Below are 21,194 nucleotides of genomic sequence, written 5' to 3'. Positions count from 1 at the left end.
CTAATTTGGTATGAGATAATGCCTTAATTGATTTTGATAGTGTGTTTTTAGGGGCAAAAGAGGGGAGCACGTTTTGGCATGTCGGTCATCACTCATCTCTCATCGTCGGTTGCATATACGTTCTTAGAAGAATAATTCAAAACTTCCATTATAAAATATACAAGTGGATCCACGATATGATAAAAACTTCTTTGCATACAGCTTCATGCTGGAGCCTGTAGCTTCTTTTTAAAAAACACACATCAAGTATCACTTTTTTTGGTTTTCTACCTGAACTATCAAGTGTGAGAATTTTTGACCCTTAATTCAGGTAGGACACTGAAAAAAATGATACTTGCGATGTGTTTTTGACCCTTAACTCTTCTTTTTATGCTTCTAATATTTGAGAAATTGACATAAATAGCCACCACCAAAACAATAATCAACCATGTGTGTATTTTGGTATACCAATGTATAGTATACATAAAGTATACACTTTTTATCATAATCGTGTATAATTGTTGTATATTTGGCTAGAGAAGGCAATTATTCTCGGCTGACCGGCCAAATATGCAACTTGCCCTTCAATTTTTTTATGCTTATGGTTGGGGGTGGGGGTGGAGGAGGGGTTGAATATGGACTGCTTCCAATTCTTCTTTTACATACACACGAGATGTCCCCAAATTAGTAGTGGCTCAATGTACAACTGTACAACATATTGCCAGCAACTCAAAGTAACAAAGGAGTCCTATTGGAGTCTTGAATTCTTGACAACAAGGCTGGAAAGCAGGGATTTTTAGGACAAATCCCACCTCCAACTGCAATTACTGCGGCTGTGTCTCGCATGTTCCCTGTGCGTCTGCAATTGCGGTTATCTTCTTTTGCAGCTCTGGTTTATTGGCCCCTACGAGTTTGTCAATCTGTTCGCCTTCCTTGAGGAAAAAGAAGGTTGGAGTTGCTTTGATATCCCAGGATGAACTAAACTCCTGAACCAAGTAAAAAACAACAAACAATGAACCTGAGCTGCCAAAACTCAGTTTACTGTACAATCCAACAAAACATCTAACACACACTCCTATCATACGAATGTTTGTATCGTATCACACCTTCACGGGGACTCCAGAAAATTACTTAAATAACCAGAGTTTTAATTGAATAGAAACGAAAAAACAGTAGAACCTAAAGAGTTAGATAATTAGGAGGCAGAAGGGTATAAGATTGAAATTTCTCAATTGAAATTATTGCTACTTACCGTAAGCTCATCAACATCGACTGTTAGAAACATCAGAGAAAGATATTTCTCAGACAGCTCACAGTAGTATGGAGCAATCATTCTACATGGACCACACCACGAAGCACTGAAATTCGCAATAACCTGCCAACATTTCACTTGCGTAAGAAAGGTCCAAAATGCCAAAGCCAGCAAAAATGTAAAATTTTAAGCAAGCAAACGAAGAATCGATATGTGGAAACCACTGTCACCCTTCTGTACGTGTCCCTCTCTCTTCAGTCTTCACGTGTGTGCACACAGTTAGGGGAGAGGAAAACCGTAAGTTGGTAGCATTAGAGTTAAAAGTGCCTTGAATATTGTTGTTTTATAAGAAGGATTATCTTGAATTTTAATGCAGCTAGGCCTGCTTGAGGATTAAGTTACATGCAAGTAGTTATAAGTTTTCATATGATGTTGGTATCTTGTCAATGGCGAAGCTCTTTGGTGAATCGAAGAGAGGATTTAGATCAAGGGAGTTAGATCTTAAGCATTTGTCAAAAAAGAACTTTATCTCTTCTCAAGTCCCAACATACAAATTTATGAAAAAGAGCGCAAAGTTGAAAGTTTCACAATGTCTGGCCCACACAGTAGGGCCACAATCTGATTGCTGATATCAGTTTTTAGTGGCCAAATGTACATTCTCCATAGTGCACTTAGTATATGCTTCTATTCCTCAATCAAGAACCAAATGCTTGAGTCTATCACCAAAGCAAAAAACACAGTTTTCCTAATAAATGTCTACATAAAAATTTAAGTTCCTTATTTAATCAAGCCATAAAAAATTAAGTTGCCAAAAAAAATTAAGTTTCTTCAACTTTTGGAATAAAACCGATGCAATTAAAATAATTCAAGTTTCCTTTATTTTTTTAATAAACGTGGTGTCCAGGCCAGCTTGCGCGCTCCTCGACTAATTTCACGGGATATCTGTCACCTCCCACCAGCAACAAGTACCAGGCAACTCTGTCCACCAAGGCTAGGACAGATGGGAAAAAATCACCCAGTGTTTCAAGTAATTCAAGTTTCCTCTAGTAATTGAGTGGCCATTTAATAAAAATTTCTCATATTACATACAGAGACACAACTGTAACATGGCAAAGAGAGAGAGAAGTAATGATACTCACAACTTTCCCCTCTTTATTTGCTTCTGCCAACTTCTGATCCCAGCTTTCTTTTGTAGTTATAAGGCACACGTTTCCACCAGCAAACTCGACGTTATGGGCAGAATCATCACCATCACTTGCGGAGCGCGACTTGATACAGGAGAAAAGGCCACGTACCTGGAAAAAGAATATACACTATAACAAAAAAACTCTTTCATACTAATCCACTTCCTCACAAAATGGGTAGACATGGAATCCAATTTATTGATTAACAAAGAAATACTGTTATATAGATAAAAATATTGATCAATCTGCAAATAAGACTTTCTAGACTGCAATCAAGGTTCAACTCTTTTTTTTCTTTTTCTGTATTATATTTATATGTTGGTGGACTTTATAGTTTCAGACCAAAAGGTCTATGCTTTCTGCTTCCCATCAATCTAATTTGCTTAGTTGTTATGGGTATTAGATGTTTGAGTTATTAAAATTTCCAAGACGCTTCTTGGGTAGTGACCCCAGGGCTTTGGTCTGGTCGTAAGAGCTTAGAACGTGATGTGTGGGTTAGCGGCACCTCACAGATTCGACCCTTACTGCAAACAAAATCCTGGTATTTACGTGGACAAGGATAGGAGGGCGCACCCAATATCCACCGAGTTTCAAACCGTGTGTCATTGCTTCCTCCGGGATTTCTCGGCCATTAGGAAAAAGAGTTGCCAACACACATCTTTTCTCATTGTATGCAACTATATCTTTTTACAGTTTTTTTCTTTTCACCGAAGGTTGATCAGACTCATTATGCAACTCTGTTTCTGAAAGTTCCAGTTAACAAAGCACAATAAAGTTGCAATATTGAAGTTTCAAAGAACTATTGACTGAAAAGTTTGGATAAAGATGCTGTGAGATGCTAAATTAAAAGAAAAACAAAATTATAGTCAAATTTCTGAAGAAGTCATAGAAGAAGATTGACAGTCTCGAAACAAAATAAAGAATCGTAGGATGATAAATATTGGAGTCCATCAGCATATTGCTTTATTAAAATCTGAAGTTGACTGGTACCAAATTTAGAATATCAACAATAGGAAAAATGAACCAGTCTTGGATTTCTTGAGAAGAAATGAAATTAGCTTAAAATATTACTCACCTTTCTCAAATGTCACTAGGAATGAATTTGCTTTTTTTTATTTTTAACTAGGAATAAATCTGTTGAGTAGGTACCTAACAGAAAAAGAGAGATCAGCACTATCTGTTGAAATGACAAAAGTTAACTGCTATATTTGAATTTCTTTTACAGTTAAGAGGTGTTTGCAAGCTGCCTCGGGAGAGTAAAAATGTTCCTTACATATCCAGATGCTGAGAGACAAGATGAATTCCTTTATAATGTAGATTATTAGGAATCACAATCAACACCAATCTAGCAAGCTCATAAGACGCTGGGCAACTCAAGACTGGGCATACAATATTATTTTTGGTTGGTAGACCAGGCATGCACCACAAAGTTGGTATATCGCACTATAATTCTTTGGTTGGCTTGATCTTTGCTTTGTTTTCTGAATCCACGTTAGCTCGGGAATATCTTTGTGAACTTTCTAATTCTATCCCTATCTTGGTTGATAGCCATTTTCCTAGGTAATAAGACTATGGAAAAGAGTTGTGACTGCCAGCACAAAAGAACATTGGACTAAAATCAAGCTTAATTAGGCATTTCTGTTCTACAACACAAATTTTAATTCACCAGCTAAACTTAGGGCCTTGCTCGGTTGTTCCCAATTTCAGCAAATACAAAAAATAACAATTACTACGCCTCAGTCTCATACAAGTTCGACTATATTCCTCAATTACCATGTTCCCCACTTCAATAAATGCCACCTCAATTTTGCCTGAAGATTCCAGACCATTCCTAGTCTTTCAGTTGACTCTATCCTCTAAGAACAACAAGTAAGGGTACTAAGCATATGGAATTGAAATACTTTGTCGTTGAGGACATCAAGAAACATAGAGCGTTAATTGAACATATTAAAACCAATCTTGTAGATCCTTCACAAAAAGATTACCGCCCCAAACATTTATTGAACATGTTGAAAGAATGGACATTATTGATTGCAATGAATAACCTTACTGAATTTGAAATACTTTATTATGTTTGAGAAATTGACACTTTAAGCTCACTTATGTTTATGTTTCTGTTGTTCGCTGTCTTCTCTTGTATACACGATATTGAGAATACAAATGGCAGGTTCTCGCTTAGATAAAGATATTCTAAGCATATCGTTGGACCAATAATGTATTCCCCCTTAGATTGGTTTGAATGATTGACTAAAATTGTAAACATGAAAGAGACTACGTCGAATAACATGACATTCAACTGCCATGACTCGTATTTGTTCATAAACTTTATCACAGCAACTAATGTATTCAGTGTAAAGAAGTAGCCCCACTTGTGCACATAATGTGTGAAAGTTGTCACATGGGCCAAGTGGAAGAATGTAAGATATATATCCCACATGACTTTTTCTTTTACACATTAAAGTTTATTTAATAATAAAAAGGACAAAAGTGTATTTATTGGAACTTGGCAATTTTATAGAAGAGTTAAGTACCCATTTTTATCTAATGTGGGAAATAACGTCCCAAAACTCTGAACCTTTCATGGACAAGTGTTTAGCCATCTCTTTACTGCACAACCAAGTCGCATTCATGCATTATGCATAAGTCTATGAATGCACTTGTGTATGAATGTTGTTTGCCTACGCAATAAAGAGAATGGCTAAACACATGTCTGTGAAAGGGTCCGAGTTTTGAAACATTATTTCCTATGTACCATCAAAATGGGAAGTTACTTGACTCCTTTGTTAAAGTGCCCCACAAGTTCTAGACAATATACATTAGCCCTTTTAACGACCCAAATTTAATCTCACGTAGGACGTATATCTTATATTCTCCAACTCGGCACACATAACACATGCACTTAATGGTTTAATAAATATATCAAATATTATGTGCACAAGCAGGGGCAATCTTATAGGTTAAATTTGGGGCATGTGAACCCACAGTTTCTCTATAAAACTAGGTATTTTGTGTATATATTTTCTAAAATTGGTATAATGTTACCTGTTGGAACCCATGCTACAAGAAGGCTAAATGATGCACTTGGTTGAGTGTTGAGTTATTTACCTAGATGCCTAGGGATCAATTCCCACTTAATAAATCTTTTCCTTCTTTTTTTTTTAGTGGTGCACCCATTGTCTAGAAATCCTAAATTTGCCTCTGTAAGATGTGGCCTTCTTTGGCATGTGCCAATTTACTTGGTCACATGTATTTCTTGGAGCCAAAGTTTGATTTATTCTTGGAGAGCAAGTTTGTGTGTGAAGGAGAAAATCTTTTCTCTTACTACTACTTGGAGCCCAAGGATTTGCTACTATAAGTGGAAGGTTTCTCTTCCATAGTAGACACACCAATTTGAGAAGAACTTAGTGAGTTTGTGTTCTTCTATAGAGAGTATTTGTAAGAGAGTTGCGTTGGGAAACACTTGTTTGAACCCTTCTTTGGAGTGATCTTGTGAGGTTATTCTCTTGGGGGTTTTGGGATATTAGAGTATTTAATTACTCTAATTTTGTACTCTCTTTTGTTGTTTGTACTCTCTTTTGTATCCGTTGGTGTTAGTAAATTTACTTCTCTTTTGGTTGTGGATGTAGGTCAATTTGACCGAAGCACGTTTAATCTGTCTCCTATAATCTTTGTTATTGTCTTTATATTGACTGCTTTGTCTAATTCCGCACTATCCCGGACTCCCGATAGCCTTGATAAAAGGGCGAGATCTAGTATTATACTAAATCTCTTTGATGATGTATTACGTGAAGTAGCTTCGGAGACCACTGCTAAAGGCATGTGAAAAGACATGTATATGAAAAGGACAGTAGAGAATAGACTCTACTTGAAGCAGAAACTTTACACGTTTCGCATGGATGAAAGTACTTCCATACTCTCACATCTTGACGCTTTTGATTCCATTCTTATGGATTTGAGTAATGTAGATGTTAAGATTGAGGAAGAGGATCAAGCCGTTTTGTTAATATGTTCCCTACCCCAATCCTTTAAGCATTTTAGAGATACTATACTTTATGGGAAAGAAATTATCTCTTATAGAAAAATCAAATCTATGCTGAAATCTAAAGATCAGATAGATAGAGATATTACTGGGGAAGGTAGTGGAAATCAGGCGGCTGGTTTATTTGTTAGGAGTAAATCTGATGCAAAGTCCAGATACAGCAATTTAGTGTGCCATTATTGTCATAAAAAGGGCCACATTAAGTTTGAGTGTCCTAAGTTGAAAAAAGAAAAAGAAAAGAAAAATGAGCACGGGGATTCTGACATTGCTGAAGCAAGTGTTGCAGCTGATGAGATTGAAGGAGCTATATTCTTAGTAGCTGAAAATAATTTTAGTTCTAACGATGAGTGGATTTTAGATTCGGGTTGTTCGCATCATATGTGTCCCAACAAGGACTTGTTTTCTACATATGATTCTATTGAAGGTGGAGTTGTTTTGATGGGCAATAATGCTGCCTGCAAAATTGTTGGAAAAGGTACAGTCCCAATTAAAATGCACGATGGTGTGGTGAGAACTCTCACTAATGTTAGATATGTTCCTGAGTTGAAGAAAAATCTCATCTCTTTGGGCACTCTAGAATCTCTTGGGTGCAAATACACGGATGAAGGTGGAGGTGGAGTTCTTGAAGTTTCTCAAGATGCAGTTGTGGTTATGACGGCATGTGAGTCTAGAACATTGTACACGTTGTTGGGATCTACTATTACAGGTGTTGCTACTGTTTCGACATCAGGCGGAGATCCGTTTGATTCTGACATCATGAAATTTTGAAACTTGCCCCTTGGGGCATTTTGAAGAAGGTGGAGCAATATTTACTATATTGGCCAAAATCAGGCCAGGGTGGAGATTTGTAAGATGTGGCCTTTTTTGGCATGTGCAAATTTAGTTGGTCACAAATATTTCTTGGAGCCAAAGCATGGTTATATGGTGGAGAAAATTTGACCATTTATTATTTTCTTTATTATAGAACTTGGGCTCCAAGTTTTGCTCCTATAAAAGGAGTGTTATTTCTTCATTGCAAGAATACACCAATTTGAGAAGAACTTAGTGAGTTTGTGTTCTTCTATAGAGAGTATTTGTAAGAGAATTGTGTTGGGAAACACTTGTGTGAACCCTTCTTTGGAGTGATCTTGTGAGGTTATTCTCTTGGGGGTTTTGGGATATTAGAGTATTTAATTACTCTAATTTTGTACTCTCTTTTGTTGTTTTGTACCCTCTATTGTATCAGTTGGTGTCAGTAAATTTGCTCCTCTTTTGGTTGTGGATGTAGGTCAAGTTGACCGAACCACGTTAAATATTTTGTCTCCTGTTATCTTTGTTATTGTCTTTAATTGACTGCTTTGTCTAATTCCGCGCTATCCCGGACTCCCGATCCTAACAAATTGGTATCAGAGCCTAGTTAATCCGGGTTTTGTTCTAGTAGTCATTATGACGATAACGAAGATTTACGCTGAGAAATTTGACCGAAGTGCAAACTTCGGTATGTGGCAGCTGAAAATGGAAGCTATCCTGGTTCAGGATGGTTCAGATATGGCGCTGCAAGGAAAGGAGAACAAATCAGAAAAAAATGACGGACGAGAAGTTTACTAGCCTTGATAAAAGGGCGAGATCTAGTATTATACTAAATTTCTTTGATGATGTATTACGCGAAGTAGCCTCGGAGACCACTGCTAAAGGCATGTGGAAAGACATGTAGATGAAAAGGACAGTAGAGAATAGACTCTACTTGAAGCAGAAGCTGTACACATTTCATATGGATGAAGGTGGAGGTGGAGTTCTTGAAGTTTCTCAAGATGTACTTGTGGTTATGAAGGCATGTGAGTCTGGAACGTTGTTGGGATCTATTATTACAGGTGTTGCTACTGTCTCTACATCAGAAGGAGATCCGTCTGATTCTGACATCATGAAATTCTGAAATATGCCCTTCAGGGCTTTGTGTAGAAGGTCGAACATATTTACTATATTGGCCAAAATCAGGCCAAGGTGGAGATTTGTAAGATGTGGCCTTCTTTGGCATGTGCCAATTTACTTGGTCACATGTATTTCTTGGAGCAAAGTTTGATTTATTCTTGGAGAGCAAGTTTGTGTGTGAAGGAGAAAATCTTTTCTCTTACTACTACTTGGAGCCCAAGGATTTGCTACTATAAGTGGAAGGTTTCTCTTCCATAATAGACACACCAATTTGAGAAGAACTTAGTGAGTTTGTGTTCTTCTATAGAGAGTATTTGTAAGAGTTTTGTGTTGGGAAACACTGGTAAGAACCCTTCTTTGGAGTGATCTTGTGAGGTTATTCTCTTGGGGGTTTTGGGATATTAGAGTATTTAATTACTCTAATTTTGTACTCTCTTTTGTTGTTTGTACTCTCTTTTGTATCCGTTGGTGTTAGTAAATTTGCTCCTCTTTTGGTTGTGGATGTAGGTCAATTTGACCGAACCACGTTAAATCTTTGTCTCCTATTATCTTTGTTATTGTCTTTATATTGACTGCTTTGTCTAATTCCGCACTATCCCGGACTCTCGATCCTAACAGCCTCTGTGCACAAGCGTGCATGTCATCTTATAAGACCGGGCATACAGTGTGTTTTTTATTGGTAGACCGGGCGTACAATATAAAGTGCTAGCACTTCGCACTATAATTTTCTTGGTTCGGTTGATCTTTACTTTCTTTTCTCTGTTTCTTTGTTAGCTCCAGAATTTCTTTGTGTACTTTCTAGTTTTATCATTATCCTGGTTGAGAGCCAGTTTTCTAGGTAAATAAGACTACTAAAAGGGGTTGTGACAGCCAGCATAATAAAAGCATGGGAGTGAAATCAAGCTTAATTAAGCATTTCTGTTCTACAACATCAATTTTAATTCACCAGCTAAACTTAGGGTCTTGTCCGCCACTTAAGCAAATACAAACAGTAACGAATTACAACTCTTCAGACTCATACAAGTTGGTGTCGACTATATAAATCCTAAATAACCATGTTCCCCATTTCAGTAATTGCCATTTGAACTTTGCCTGAAAATTCCAGACCATTCCTAGTCTCTTAGTTGGTTTGGAGAGGATACATCAACAATCAAATTAACTAATGAAAAACAATTAAAAAATAATAACACCTAATAAATTGTTTTCTTTCTAATATACAGCTTTATATTTTACTTGGTCTTTCCTTTTCCAAAATTTCTAACACATGCTCTGTCCTTTGTCCGACAAACACGAGAGTGAAGATAATGAAAAGGCAGAAACAGAGATGCAGAATGAACTAAGCAAAGAATTGAACAGAGCACAAATAGGAGGAGGTGACATCAATGTAAATTAAGTATATAAAGGCTGAAAGCATAGATCACAAATAGAGTAAATGCATAAACTCCACTTATCATTACTCTTTCACTTAGGAAAAAATGGAAGGATCAGTTGTAGAAAAAGGTACCGTATCAGAGATCCCCATTTTAAATGGACGCCAAATACAACTTGCAATCTAAGCACCAGTAACCTGAAGTTGATATCAATCCAAAATCTGAAAAGGAGCAAATAATGACAAGGTCAGCCATGAATTAAACAAGCTCACACCCACCCACTGAATATTACTAAAGATGACACACTTCACGTAAACTATAAGCTGATTCGCCTAGAACTTAAAGACCCCTTTCCCCCAATTTTCATCTATTTTCAAGAAAAAAAGCACAAACACAGACTCTTGAGCGAGAAAAAATAATTAACCCAAAGCTTAGATCTTTATCATATATATTCAGGAAGATTATTGCTTAGGACAATTCATTAAGCTACAATTAGAAACGTGGGGTTATAGGAAGAATAAATGATGTAGAGTTAAATAAAGAGAAGTTAGGAAAGAAAAGATTATACCTGAATTAAATGTGAAGAAAAATTAGCTGATGAAATTGCAGGAAATTCAGGCCAAACAAAGATTAAGCCTTATTTATGAAAAGATTTGGGGATTGTTTGATTTGATCTGTGTATATGTATGAGGGAAGAAGAATAATAAATGATGATGATTGACCCCTTGGCGACTGCACGCAGTTTCCTGCCAAGGTTATCCCAAACGTGTTTCTCCTTTTCTCTTCATTTTTGGCACTTCCCTAGAAAGTGGACTATTTGTTACACTATCCGGGGATGGTACAGTACGGTATTTGAAAGTTCGGTGTGATAATTTTGATTTTCGATTTTTAAAAATATTATACTATTATCATGCTAAATTAATTCGGTATTTTTAAGTTCGATTTTGATATTTTGCGATATGGTAAATCGGGACCATAGTTTGTTCAACTTCGACTTACATATACTCATATCGTAGAAAATTATGACTTTGGCTACTCAAAAAACGTATCAATTATATTGTACTAACACATTACACATGCAAAAATGATTCAAAAGAAAGTACAAACAATCTCCTTCGTAAATCAATTACACAAAAAAGACATTTAAATCAAGATAGAGTTGACACAGTTCTAAAGTTTAAACAATTAGTTTTCTAATATTACTAGTTTATATATGTGTTAGTATTATAACACTAAGATATATGAATTATATATGTAACTATATACTTCGGTATGATATTCGATATTTCAGCATTTTCTTTAAGAATACCGAATATCGTACAGAATATCAAACTTTTTAAAAATGCATACTAAATACCATAATACCGAAACCGCGGTATAAGAAATTTCGGTTTTGATATGGGAATCGGTATCTACCATACCATGCCCACCCCTAAGGCACTATCCTGTATAATAACGCAATGCACGTCTAAATTTATTACCTACAACTAATATTTTTTTTTAATCGAACTAACTAATTTACTCCCTCCATTTAAATTTACTAGTTTTGGGCACGTGACCAAAGCATATGTCACGACCCTGTCACGCCTCGAACCATAGCCTGGGCGAAACACGGCACTCGGTGCCATACTGCATGTGACCGAGCGAACCACATGACTTGCTGAATCATCATGAGGCATACATGAGCGGAAATATAGCATGAACGTGATGAGCTTTTATAAAACATGAGATGTCATAATAATTTAATGAAATACTTGTTTAAATCATAAATGCGGAAATAACATGAGTTGAGCGAAAGATGGCTAAACACCTTGCATGTCTAACATAACTAAACTGACTAGTTTATGAAACCTCTAATCGTGAATCTTGACTGGAAAACGTACTTGTTGGGACAAGGCCCCCGGGCATACCTTTAAATGCATGACTAGTAAAATAAAGATAACTGATTAAACCCCGAATGAGATGGGGCTCACCAATGGTCGATACGAACAAATCCTGCGAGTGATACGGCGTCTCCGTAAATACATACTGCGTATCGTGAAATGCAGTTCCCCGGGCAATAAAAGGGGACGTCAGCACATTGAATGTACTGGTATGTAAAGCAACTGAATGAAATAATATGGAACATGAAATAATAATGATAGGAACTGAAACCTGGTCATGAACATGAATACATATATATATATATATATAACATGGTAAAAATATCATAAGTGGGGAAAGCAATAACTTATAACTGATCCATGGTCTGGTGCTTGCGTCTCGCCAGGAGAGCACTCAGTCCTTGCCAAGGAACATGAGATTTAATAAAATATGAAAGGATCCAGTCATTATGAGAGATCGTCCGAGACATGGGTGGAGCGATCCTCATCCTACAGTGGCTACGTAGTTTCAGGCTATCTGAAGCCTTCCTCGGTAATTAAAGCAACTCCCAAAAACTTGAACATGTAAAATAAGTGGCACTTGCTGCCCATGGTTTTCATGAATATAACTTGCTTGTACACATGGGTATCATGAATTATAGCTTGCTTGCATGAACTTGTAAAACATGTATAGTATTTTCTTGAAAATAGCATAATATATCATAAACTAGCATGCATGAACCCATGGAATGAGATATATGGGTTTTCATGGATTACGGACATTCTCAATAATCATAAAGAAATATTAAGAGCTCAATGATGGAATTATAACAATTCATACATAGTATAATCATGGACATGGACCTAGGGTTATCATGAGCATGGTATAGAAACCCTAGTTTTAGTAGAAAATTATAATTTATGGATTATGAGGCGTGGGGAAGAAACAATGATGTTCCCACACGTAGATAGTAACTCTACATACCTTAGTCGCTCCAAAATTTAAATTAAAGACTTGAGCTTTGAAGAAGATTTCCAAAATCTTGAATCTTGAACCTTAAGATGGGTTTTCTTGAAAACCCTAGTTTAGGAATGATGATTTCTTGTCTAGATTACAAGAATATGTATTAGAATTGACTTGGAATAATTAGAGTAGGCTTACCTTGGTGTTCTTGATGATGGGAGAGGGTAGGAGGTCGTTCTAGGGCTTGAAGGAATGAAAAATAATGATTTGAACTGATATGGACGAATATATACGTTTCCGGAAAATTGAATTTTACGTCCGACAAAATAATATTTTATTTTGAAAGACGGGCCGTATTTTGAAATACGGTCCGTATTACGTATGGACTGCAATGCGTCTCTTCAGTAAAATGGCCATAACTCTTTGCACAGATGTCCGTTTGACCCCCCATAATATACCGTTGGAAAGGTATTTCAAAGCTCTACAACTTTCATCAAGGAAGTTTTCCCAATTCCAAATACATTTTGAAATACGGGCCATATTTTGAAACACGGTCCATATTTAACGATGTAACCTCTAAGTGTCAAATTCCAGAATGCTCAGAAATCTTTGGTACCAGTTTACGACTTGAAATACGGGCCGTATCTTTGAAATACGGTCATTGTTCTGTGGGCGTAAACCACCATCTTACAACCGAAGAGGAAATTTCCAATTCCCGCATTCTTTATCGGGTTTTCTAAGTCCGGGATCATGGTCAAAGCTTAGGTTAAAGGTACGGGGTTTTACACCCAAACGGGTGTGACGGGGCACCGCACCCAAATCCCCAGTGGGCGACACGTAGCTCCATCTACTTAATATAAATACCAACCATTCAAACCATTATAGAATTACTTAGCCAAATTAACGCATTCAAGGATATAACAATTCATAAAAACTCCAAATATCTAGCCATGCCATAAATAAATAAATCTGCAGAAGTCTAGTTATTACCACCCTAAAATCCAAAAGTCATCGTACAAGGACTCTAAAACACAATAATGCGCTACGTACGAATAACAATGATGATAAAAGTAATGTAAATAATAATAAATGAAATAGACATCTAAAATAAGAAAGATCTTCCCGTGCGTCATCCGGCACGGATATTAGCTCACCCTCGAATACGTCCGAATTCTGGCCTCGGGCATAAATATGAGGTCTTGTAGAAGTAATAGTCTAGATTACAATATCACACTCAAAGAATGCAAAGAAGGTAGGATCGACAAACACTATGTACACGATAGATATCATATATCCGACTAAAATTAGTATCATGCACAATTACAAAATCAATAAAATAGACAAATAGGCACAACAATACATAATCTCAAGAACTATCAACAGAAATCATTTAACGCCGAAATATCAGCCAACACAGGGATAAGGTAAATCCACACAAATAGAGATCAATAAGAGTAACTCAGCCCACGTAATCACCAAACACAACGTAAACCACAAATTATCTCCACTCTGTCACATATCCGTACACACATGCTAAATGGTAATGTTTGACCTATTAGCCATGACCTGCAGGGGACATATGGTGTCTATGTACCCTCGCTCCGGAATCTTACCTCGGATAACGAGCCTTTAACTTAGGCTGCATCCTCATCCCCCTATAAAATGTGCCTTTTCATATGCGTATATATATATATCTTTCTCATCACAATGTATTTCCGCTCCACAATCAATAAGGAATGTGACCAATCAAAATCAATATTAGGGAACACAAGTCACCATGTCGCAGGTGATATCAAGACTCAAAAATCAATTCATCAATAATCATGAATAAGGGATTACTTCAAGTCCACAAGAAGAGTATATATGAACTCCTCCTTTATAATTTCATATCAATTCATCATATAATTGATCAATCTATATCAAATTGTAGGAATTATCAACCACACTTTATGTCTAAAGCCCTAATCATGCTTGTCCTATCAATTTCATATCACATACAATCAACTAATCAAAGTCTAACTTAAGTAGACCGTAACCTACCTCAAAGCAGAACTGGAACAATGTAATCACTTCAGGATAGCTTTCTCCTTTCGTAAAGCTACCGAACGTTCAAAGTTTAGAAATATAGAGCTATATGAGTATTCAAGTCATCTGCTCAAACAATACAACACTTTGGGGAAAAAAACCCAATTACATTCTACCATTTTCAAGTGGGTGAACTATCACTAAGCATTATTTCATCATAATATCAATCCCAATAATCATATTCCATCCATTCATGGGTTTTCTAATCGTTCCAACCCATTTACAAGCAGTTTTTATGCTAAAGCTATCATCTTTATGAAACCCTAGGTCTTATTCAACAAGTTGCACCATTAATAGAAAAGTTCTCATCCTAGGAAGTGATAATATATACTCCTAGATAATTAAACAGCGATAAATTCAACAACCCATTCATGGAAACTGTTTTGGTGTTATGTGGGGAATGGGTTCGGAATAAAGAATATAAATCATGGATTTTGCCTCCCGTCGACCGCTGCAGCGGTCACATCCTCGCTGTAGCGAGAAGACTCCCGCTATGGCGGATCTCATTAAAGTCCCGCCTCCCGCGGCGGCGACCCCCTGACCGCTACGACGGACCCGCTGCAGCAGTCCATTTTGACCAGTAGCTCGGGTTTTTGCACCAGTTTTCACCCAAAAATCCCAACACCAATCCAAGGCTGTACAGACTCAAATAAAACCTACACAAACACATAAAAACATGCTACTGACTCACCCACGGCCTTGGAATTCCTAACAGAGTTCTAGTTTTCTAAGTAAACCCTCTCATAACGACCTAGCGGGTCGTTACATAAGATACCAATTAAACAACCGTTCATCCCTGAACGGATAAAAGAAGAAACACGGAGGAGGTACGTGACTCAGTGAAAATCTGGGGATAATTCTTCCACATATCGGATTCTGTTTCTCAAGTAGCTTCCTCCACGGGACGGTTCTTCTACTGAACCTTCACCGACGCTATTTCTTTCGAACCTCTCTATCTAAAATAGCAATAGGTTCTTCCTCATAGGACAAATTCTCATCCAACAAGACAGAATCCCAACGAATGATAAACGAACCATCACCATGATATCTCTTCAACGTAGAGACATGGAACATTGGATGGACACCTGACAAACCTGGGGGCAAAGCCAACTCATATGCTACGTCCCTCACACGATTGAGAATCTCAAACGAACCAATGAATCTGGGACTGAGCTTACCTTTCTTCCCAAATCTCATCACACCTTTCATGGGTGAGACCTTCAATAATACCTATTCCCCAACCATGAACTCAAGATCTCGAACTTTTCGGTCCACATACTCCTTCTGCCTACTTTAAGCAGCCAAGGGCTTTTCCTGAATCACCTTGACTTTATCTAATGATTCTCTCAAAAGGTCTGTATCCCATGGCCTTACCTCAAAAGTATCAAACCATCCAATAGGAGACCTATATCTTTTCCCATAAAGAGCCTAAAACGGGGCCATATCAATGCTCAAGTGATAACTATTGTTATAAGCAAACTCAGGAAATGGTAAGAATTGATCCCAATGGCTACCAAAATCAATCACACAAGCTCGGAGCATATCCTCTAGGACCTGAATAGTTCGCTCAGACTGACCATCCGTCCGGAATCTTACGAGGGTGGAAAGTTGTATATATATATATCTAAGGTCCAATCTAGTACCCAACTCCAAACCATGCAATGCTTCCATCAATAATCGAGATGTAAACATCGTGCCTGCTATCATATATGATGAAAATAGGAACCCCATACGGACGAATAATCTCACGAATATAAACAAAGTCCGGGCCAACTACCTCGCGGCGGTATGGGTAATCTGAACCGATATGAAATGGGCAGACTTGGTCAATCTATCAACAATGACCCAAATCGAATCAAACTTGCCCAAGGTCTTCGAAAGACCAACAACGAAGTCCATACCTATCCTCTCCCACTTCCACTCGGGAATGGGCATCCTCTGAATAGTACCTCTGGGTCTCTGATGCTCATGCTTAACCTGTTGGAAATTCAAACACTGTGAAACATACTCAACAATGTCACGCTTCATCCTAGCCCACCGATAGTGCTACCTCAAGTCGCGGTACATCTTGGTAGCACCAGGATGAATGGAATATCTAGAACTGTGAGCCTCCGCTAGGATGGTCTTAATCAAATCATCAACACTTTATCGCGAATCTTACTCAAACTCGCATCCTCAAACTATCTGGCCTTGATCTGCTCCAGAAACGATGATCTCGCCTCAATACAAGCCAACACCTTGCCTGAATTAGACACCTCGAGCCTCATAAAACTGTTAACCAGAGTCTGAACCTCACTAGCCAACGGACGCTCTGATGCAATCAAATAAGTCAAACTCCCCATACTAGCTGATTTCCTGGTCAAGGCATGGGTAATACGCCACCACATTTGTCTTGCCAGGATGATACAAGATGGTGATGTCGTAATCCTTAAGCAACTCCATCCGTCCCCGCTACCTAGAATTTAGATCTCTAATATCGAGTAAACACATATTGAAGACTGCGATGATTAGTAAGTACCTCGTAATGGCACCATAGAGGTAGTGCCTCCAAATCTGCAATGCGAACATCACCGCTGCCAACTTCAAATCATGAGTGGGATAGTTCTTCTCATGAATCTTTAGTCACGTCTAAAATCATAAGCTATCACCTTCTTTTCCTGCATCAAAACAGCACCCAAACCAGAACGAGAAGCATCACAATAAACTACAAAGTCCTTGCCCTCCACGGGCAAAGATAGAATAGGAGTTGTAGTCAATAAAGTCTTGAGCTTTTGGAAGCTCTCCTCACACTCATCGGACCACTGAAAAAGTACCTCTTTCTAAGTCAACCGCGTTAAATGTTAAGCAATGGAAGCAAATAACTAGCCAACCCCACGAAACTGAGGATCTCTGTCACGAGTGTGCGTCTGGCCCAATCCCTCACTGCCTTAATTTTCTTCGGATCCACCATAATCCCTTCCTTCGAAACTACATGTCCCAAGAAGGGCACAGCCGTAAGACAAAATTCACACTTAGAGAACTTGGCATATAACTCCCTCTCTCTCAGCAACCCAAGAACAACCCTCAAGTGTTTTTCATGATCTTCCTTACTCCTCCAATAAATCAAAATATCATCGATGAACACAATCACGAAAGAATCTAAGTATGGCTTAAAAATACAGTTCATCAATTCCATAAAAGCGACTGGAGCGTTAGTAAGCCCGAAAGACATAATCAGAAACTCATAATGCCCATACCTGGTCCAAAAAGCAGTCTTAGGAATATCCTCTTATCGAACTTTCAACTAATAATACCCCCGACCTCAATACAATTTTTGAAATCACAGAAGCCCCCTGAAGCTGGTCAAACAAATCATCAATACAAGGGAGAAGATATTCATTTCGGATGGTGACTTTATTCAACTGGCGGTAATCAATGCACATCCGCATAGTCCCATCTTTCTTTTTCACAAATAAAATGGGAGCGCCCCACGGGGAGACACTCGGATGGATGAAACCCTTACTATGAAGATCCTGAAGTTATTCCTTTAATTCCTTCAAATCTGCTAGTGCCATCCGATATAGCGGAATAAAAATAGGGCGGGTCCCTAGCTCTAAGTCAATGTCACAGTCCGGTGGCATACCTGGCAGGTCTGCGGGAAACACCTCCGCAAACTCCCGTACTACAGGAACTGACTCAAGAGATGGACCGTCAACACTTGTATCATGAATATGTGTCAAATAAGCTAAACACCCCTTGTCCACTTACTTCTTTGCACGAATAAAGGAAATTATTTTCTTTGGAGAGGGACTAAGGTTACCCTTCCACTCAAATCTAGGCACCCCAGGCATAGCTAAGGTGACTGTCTTGGCATGAAAGCCCATAATCGCATGGTAAGGAGCTAGCCAACACATACCCAAAATGACATCAAAATCTACCATGTCTAAAATCACTAAATTCACCTAGGTGCTATACCCCATAAGTGTGACAATACAAGATCGAAAAACTCTATCTACAACCACAGAATCTCTAACGGGAGTAGATACATGTATAGGGGCATCAAGTAAATCACAGACCATATCAATACCCATAGAGAAATATGTAGACACATAGGAAAACGTAGAACCCGGGTCAAACAATACAGAAGCCATCCGGTGATAGACTGAGATGTTACTTGTAATAACAGCATCTGAGCCCTCAACCTCTGTCCTGCCAGGAAAGGCATAACAATAAACCCGTCCGCTAGTAGCCTGCGAACCATTATGATCAACTCCCTTTGTCCGAGCTCCGCCCCGCCGGCCGATGACCGCCTACTGCATCGAAACCCGCCTCTAGGGCCGGCCACCTCTACCAACGGTTGTGATGGCCACACCCCCGACCGAGCACGGTTCCTACCATAAAATCCTCCCCTTTGCTCGATCTTTGGGCTCGGGGAGCCTGAAACTGGGTGCCCTGACCACCTTGCCTAAGTCTGGGACAATTCCTCTTGAAGTGCCCCTTATCACTACACTCAAAGCATCCACGGTCTAACATCGAACGCTGAACAGAAACGGATGAAGCCGAGTAACTACCATAATCTGAAGCTCTGGTCTGCGAACCCCCCGACTGACTGGAATAGTGTTGTCTAACCCCTAATGGGCCTCTAGCTGAATCCTGCATAGCTGACTGAACAAGGCATCCCGAATAAAATTGGGAACTCTGGCCCTTAGTGAAAGAGCCACTGTAATCACCACCCTTTCAGGCCTTCTTCTCTGCGTACTTATGGTAACCTTTCTACCAAACTCCCTCGACCGTCCTAACATGATCCACCACTTCCTGAAAGGAAGCACCTATTGCTACAAGCTGAAGAGCAGACAACTGAAGGGCAGTGTTCAACCCCTTCACAAATCTTCTAACCCTCTCCTCCTCAGCAGGCACAAGCTAGAGGGCATAGAGAGACATTAAATGAAACCAAGCCTCATAAGTAGCCACAGACAAATTACCCAGCTCAATATTGCTGAACTCATCACGCCTGCGGTCCCTCAAAGTACGAGGAACATACTTATCTAGAAATACCTGATAAAACTGTGTCCACGTAAGGGAGGTGATCTCGCTGGCCTGCACTCCACAAAATCCTTCCACCATAACTTGGCATCACCCAAAAGCTGGAAGGTCACGAACTCAACACCATATTTCTCCATTACCCCCATCTTATGAAGCCTCTTGTAACAGTCTATAATGAACTCGTAAGCATCCTCAACCTCAGTGCCGTAGAACTCTGGAAGCTTCATCTTAGTGAACCTCAAAAATAAATCATGCACATCCCCGGTCAACACCGGACCTCCCAGTAGTCTAGGAAATACACCCAATTTTGTAGCGACACCCAAACCAGGAGCCATAATCGCAAAGATGTCAGCAACCCTGCAGCATAAGTCACTCGGAGTACGAACTGCCGTGAGGATCACCCATTCCGGAACCCCGTTGTTACACCTCGTACTTCGTACGTCGGAATATTCTAAGTTGGTTGCGACGAGTTATGGACAAGACCTTTAATTTCGGCTTTGTTGATTTTGTCTCAATGCATGAGTTGCATATTCATCCTTTTGTGGATATGAAGTGTTAGGGGTAAGATTGGAATAAGGAAAAATTAGAGAACGAAAGTTGGAAGAATTTTGGGACCAAAAAATGAAATAAGAAAACTTGGGAATTATTGAAGCCGAGTTGCCAAAGTGGTCGGCCAAGATAATTGTGGGCCAAGGCCACATGTTTTCATTTTACTTGGAAATTTAAAAGATGACCAAGTCATCTTTTCCTTCATTTATCCAAAGAGAGTTCAAGAAACATAGAGAAAGAGATGAGAGAACTTTCGGCCATGGCATGGTCAAATCAGTCCATGGAGAAATTGAGAGAGAAAAATTCTTTTCTTCATGCCTTCCTACTAATTAAGAGGTCCTCTACGCCATGGAGTAGTTGTTGAAGCAAGAGAAGCACTCTTTCATGCAAACCACAAGTTAGCCGTAGGAGAGAGTGAAGAAACTCAATGGAAAAGGTGAGATTCAATCTTATTTTTGATGTGTTGTGAATGATTTGTACATGTTGTGGAACGTAGAAATGAAAGGAATTCATGAGAATAGGGTGTGTGGTATGTTGGCCGTATATATAGTGTTGTGGCCGTGTGTGTGTATTGATGTATAGGAGGGATGAACTAATTGAATTTAGCATGTTTGTGTGTTGTTGTGATGCGAAGAAATGAATGAAAACTCATGAAATATGTTGGGTTGAAGTTGGGCCGTGTGTAGTGTGATTGAGGCCGTGTGTGTGTGGTTGTGTAAGTAGTGAAGAATTAAGTGTTTTAGCATGATTGCATGTTGTTTTAGTGTGTGAAAATGGATGAAAATTTTGGAATGTGTGTTGTGGTGTTTCGTCGAAAAAAATGGGCTGATTTGGGGTAAGTATGCGGGACTAATGTGATGTAGTATTTTGGTTGTCGTCGTTGCGAATTCTACAATGTGAATGAAGGTTTAATGACTTGCGTCATGTTGCAATTGTTGCGGGCTGTTTTGAAAGTCAATATGATCTTAATATGTTTCCTT

At 38.7% G+C, this 21,194-nt stretch overlaps 1 protein-coding gene across 1 annotated transcript; it reads right to left on the bottom strand.

Annotated features, from left to right (window-relative positions):
• Window positions 1-418: 418 nt before the first annotated feature.
• On the bottom strand, window positions 419-10,525 carry LOC132044792 (thioredoxin H9-like). The gene is made up of 5 exons (XM_059435310.1): window positions 10,301-10,525; window positions 9,867-9,953; window positions 2,371-2,526; window positions 1,232-1,354; window positions 419-965 (listed from the first exon to the last, which is right to left on the bottom strand). Exons 2-5 carry the CDS (start codon window positions 9,882-9,884, stop codon window positions 804-806), a joined length of 459 nt encoding a protein of 152 aa, XP_059291293.1. The 5' UTR covers window positions 9,885-9,953; window positions 10,301-10,525; the 3' UTR covers window positions 419-803.
• Window positions 10,526-21,194: the final 10,669 nt, after the last annotated feature.

The sequence above is a fragment of the Lycium ferocissimum genome, unplaced genomic scaffold, assembly GCF_029784015.1.
Source record: "Lycium ferocissimum isolate CSIRO_LF1 unplaced genomic scaffold, AGI_CSIRO_Lferr_CH_V1 ctg5249, whole genome shotgun sequence".
Taxonomy (NCBI): domain Eukaryota; kingdom Viridiplantae; phylum Streptophyta; class Magnoliopsida; order Solanales; family Solanaceae; genus Lycium; species Lycium ferocissimum.
This window is presented reverse-complemented; position numbering and strand designations above follow the sequence as displayed.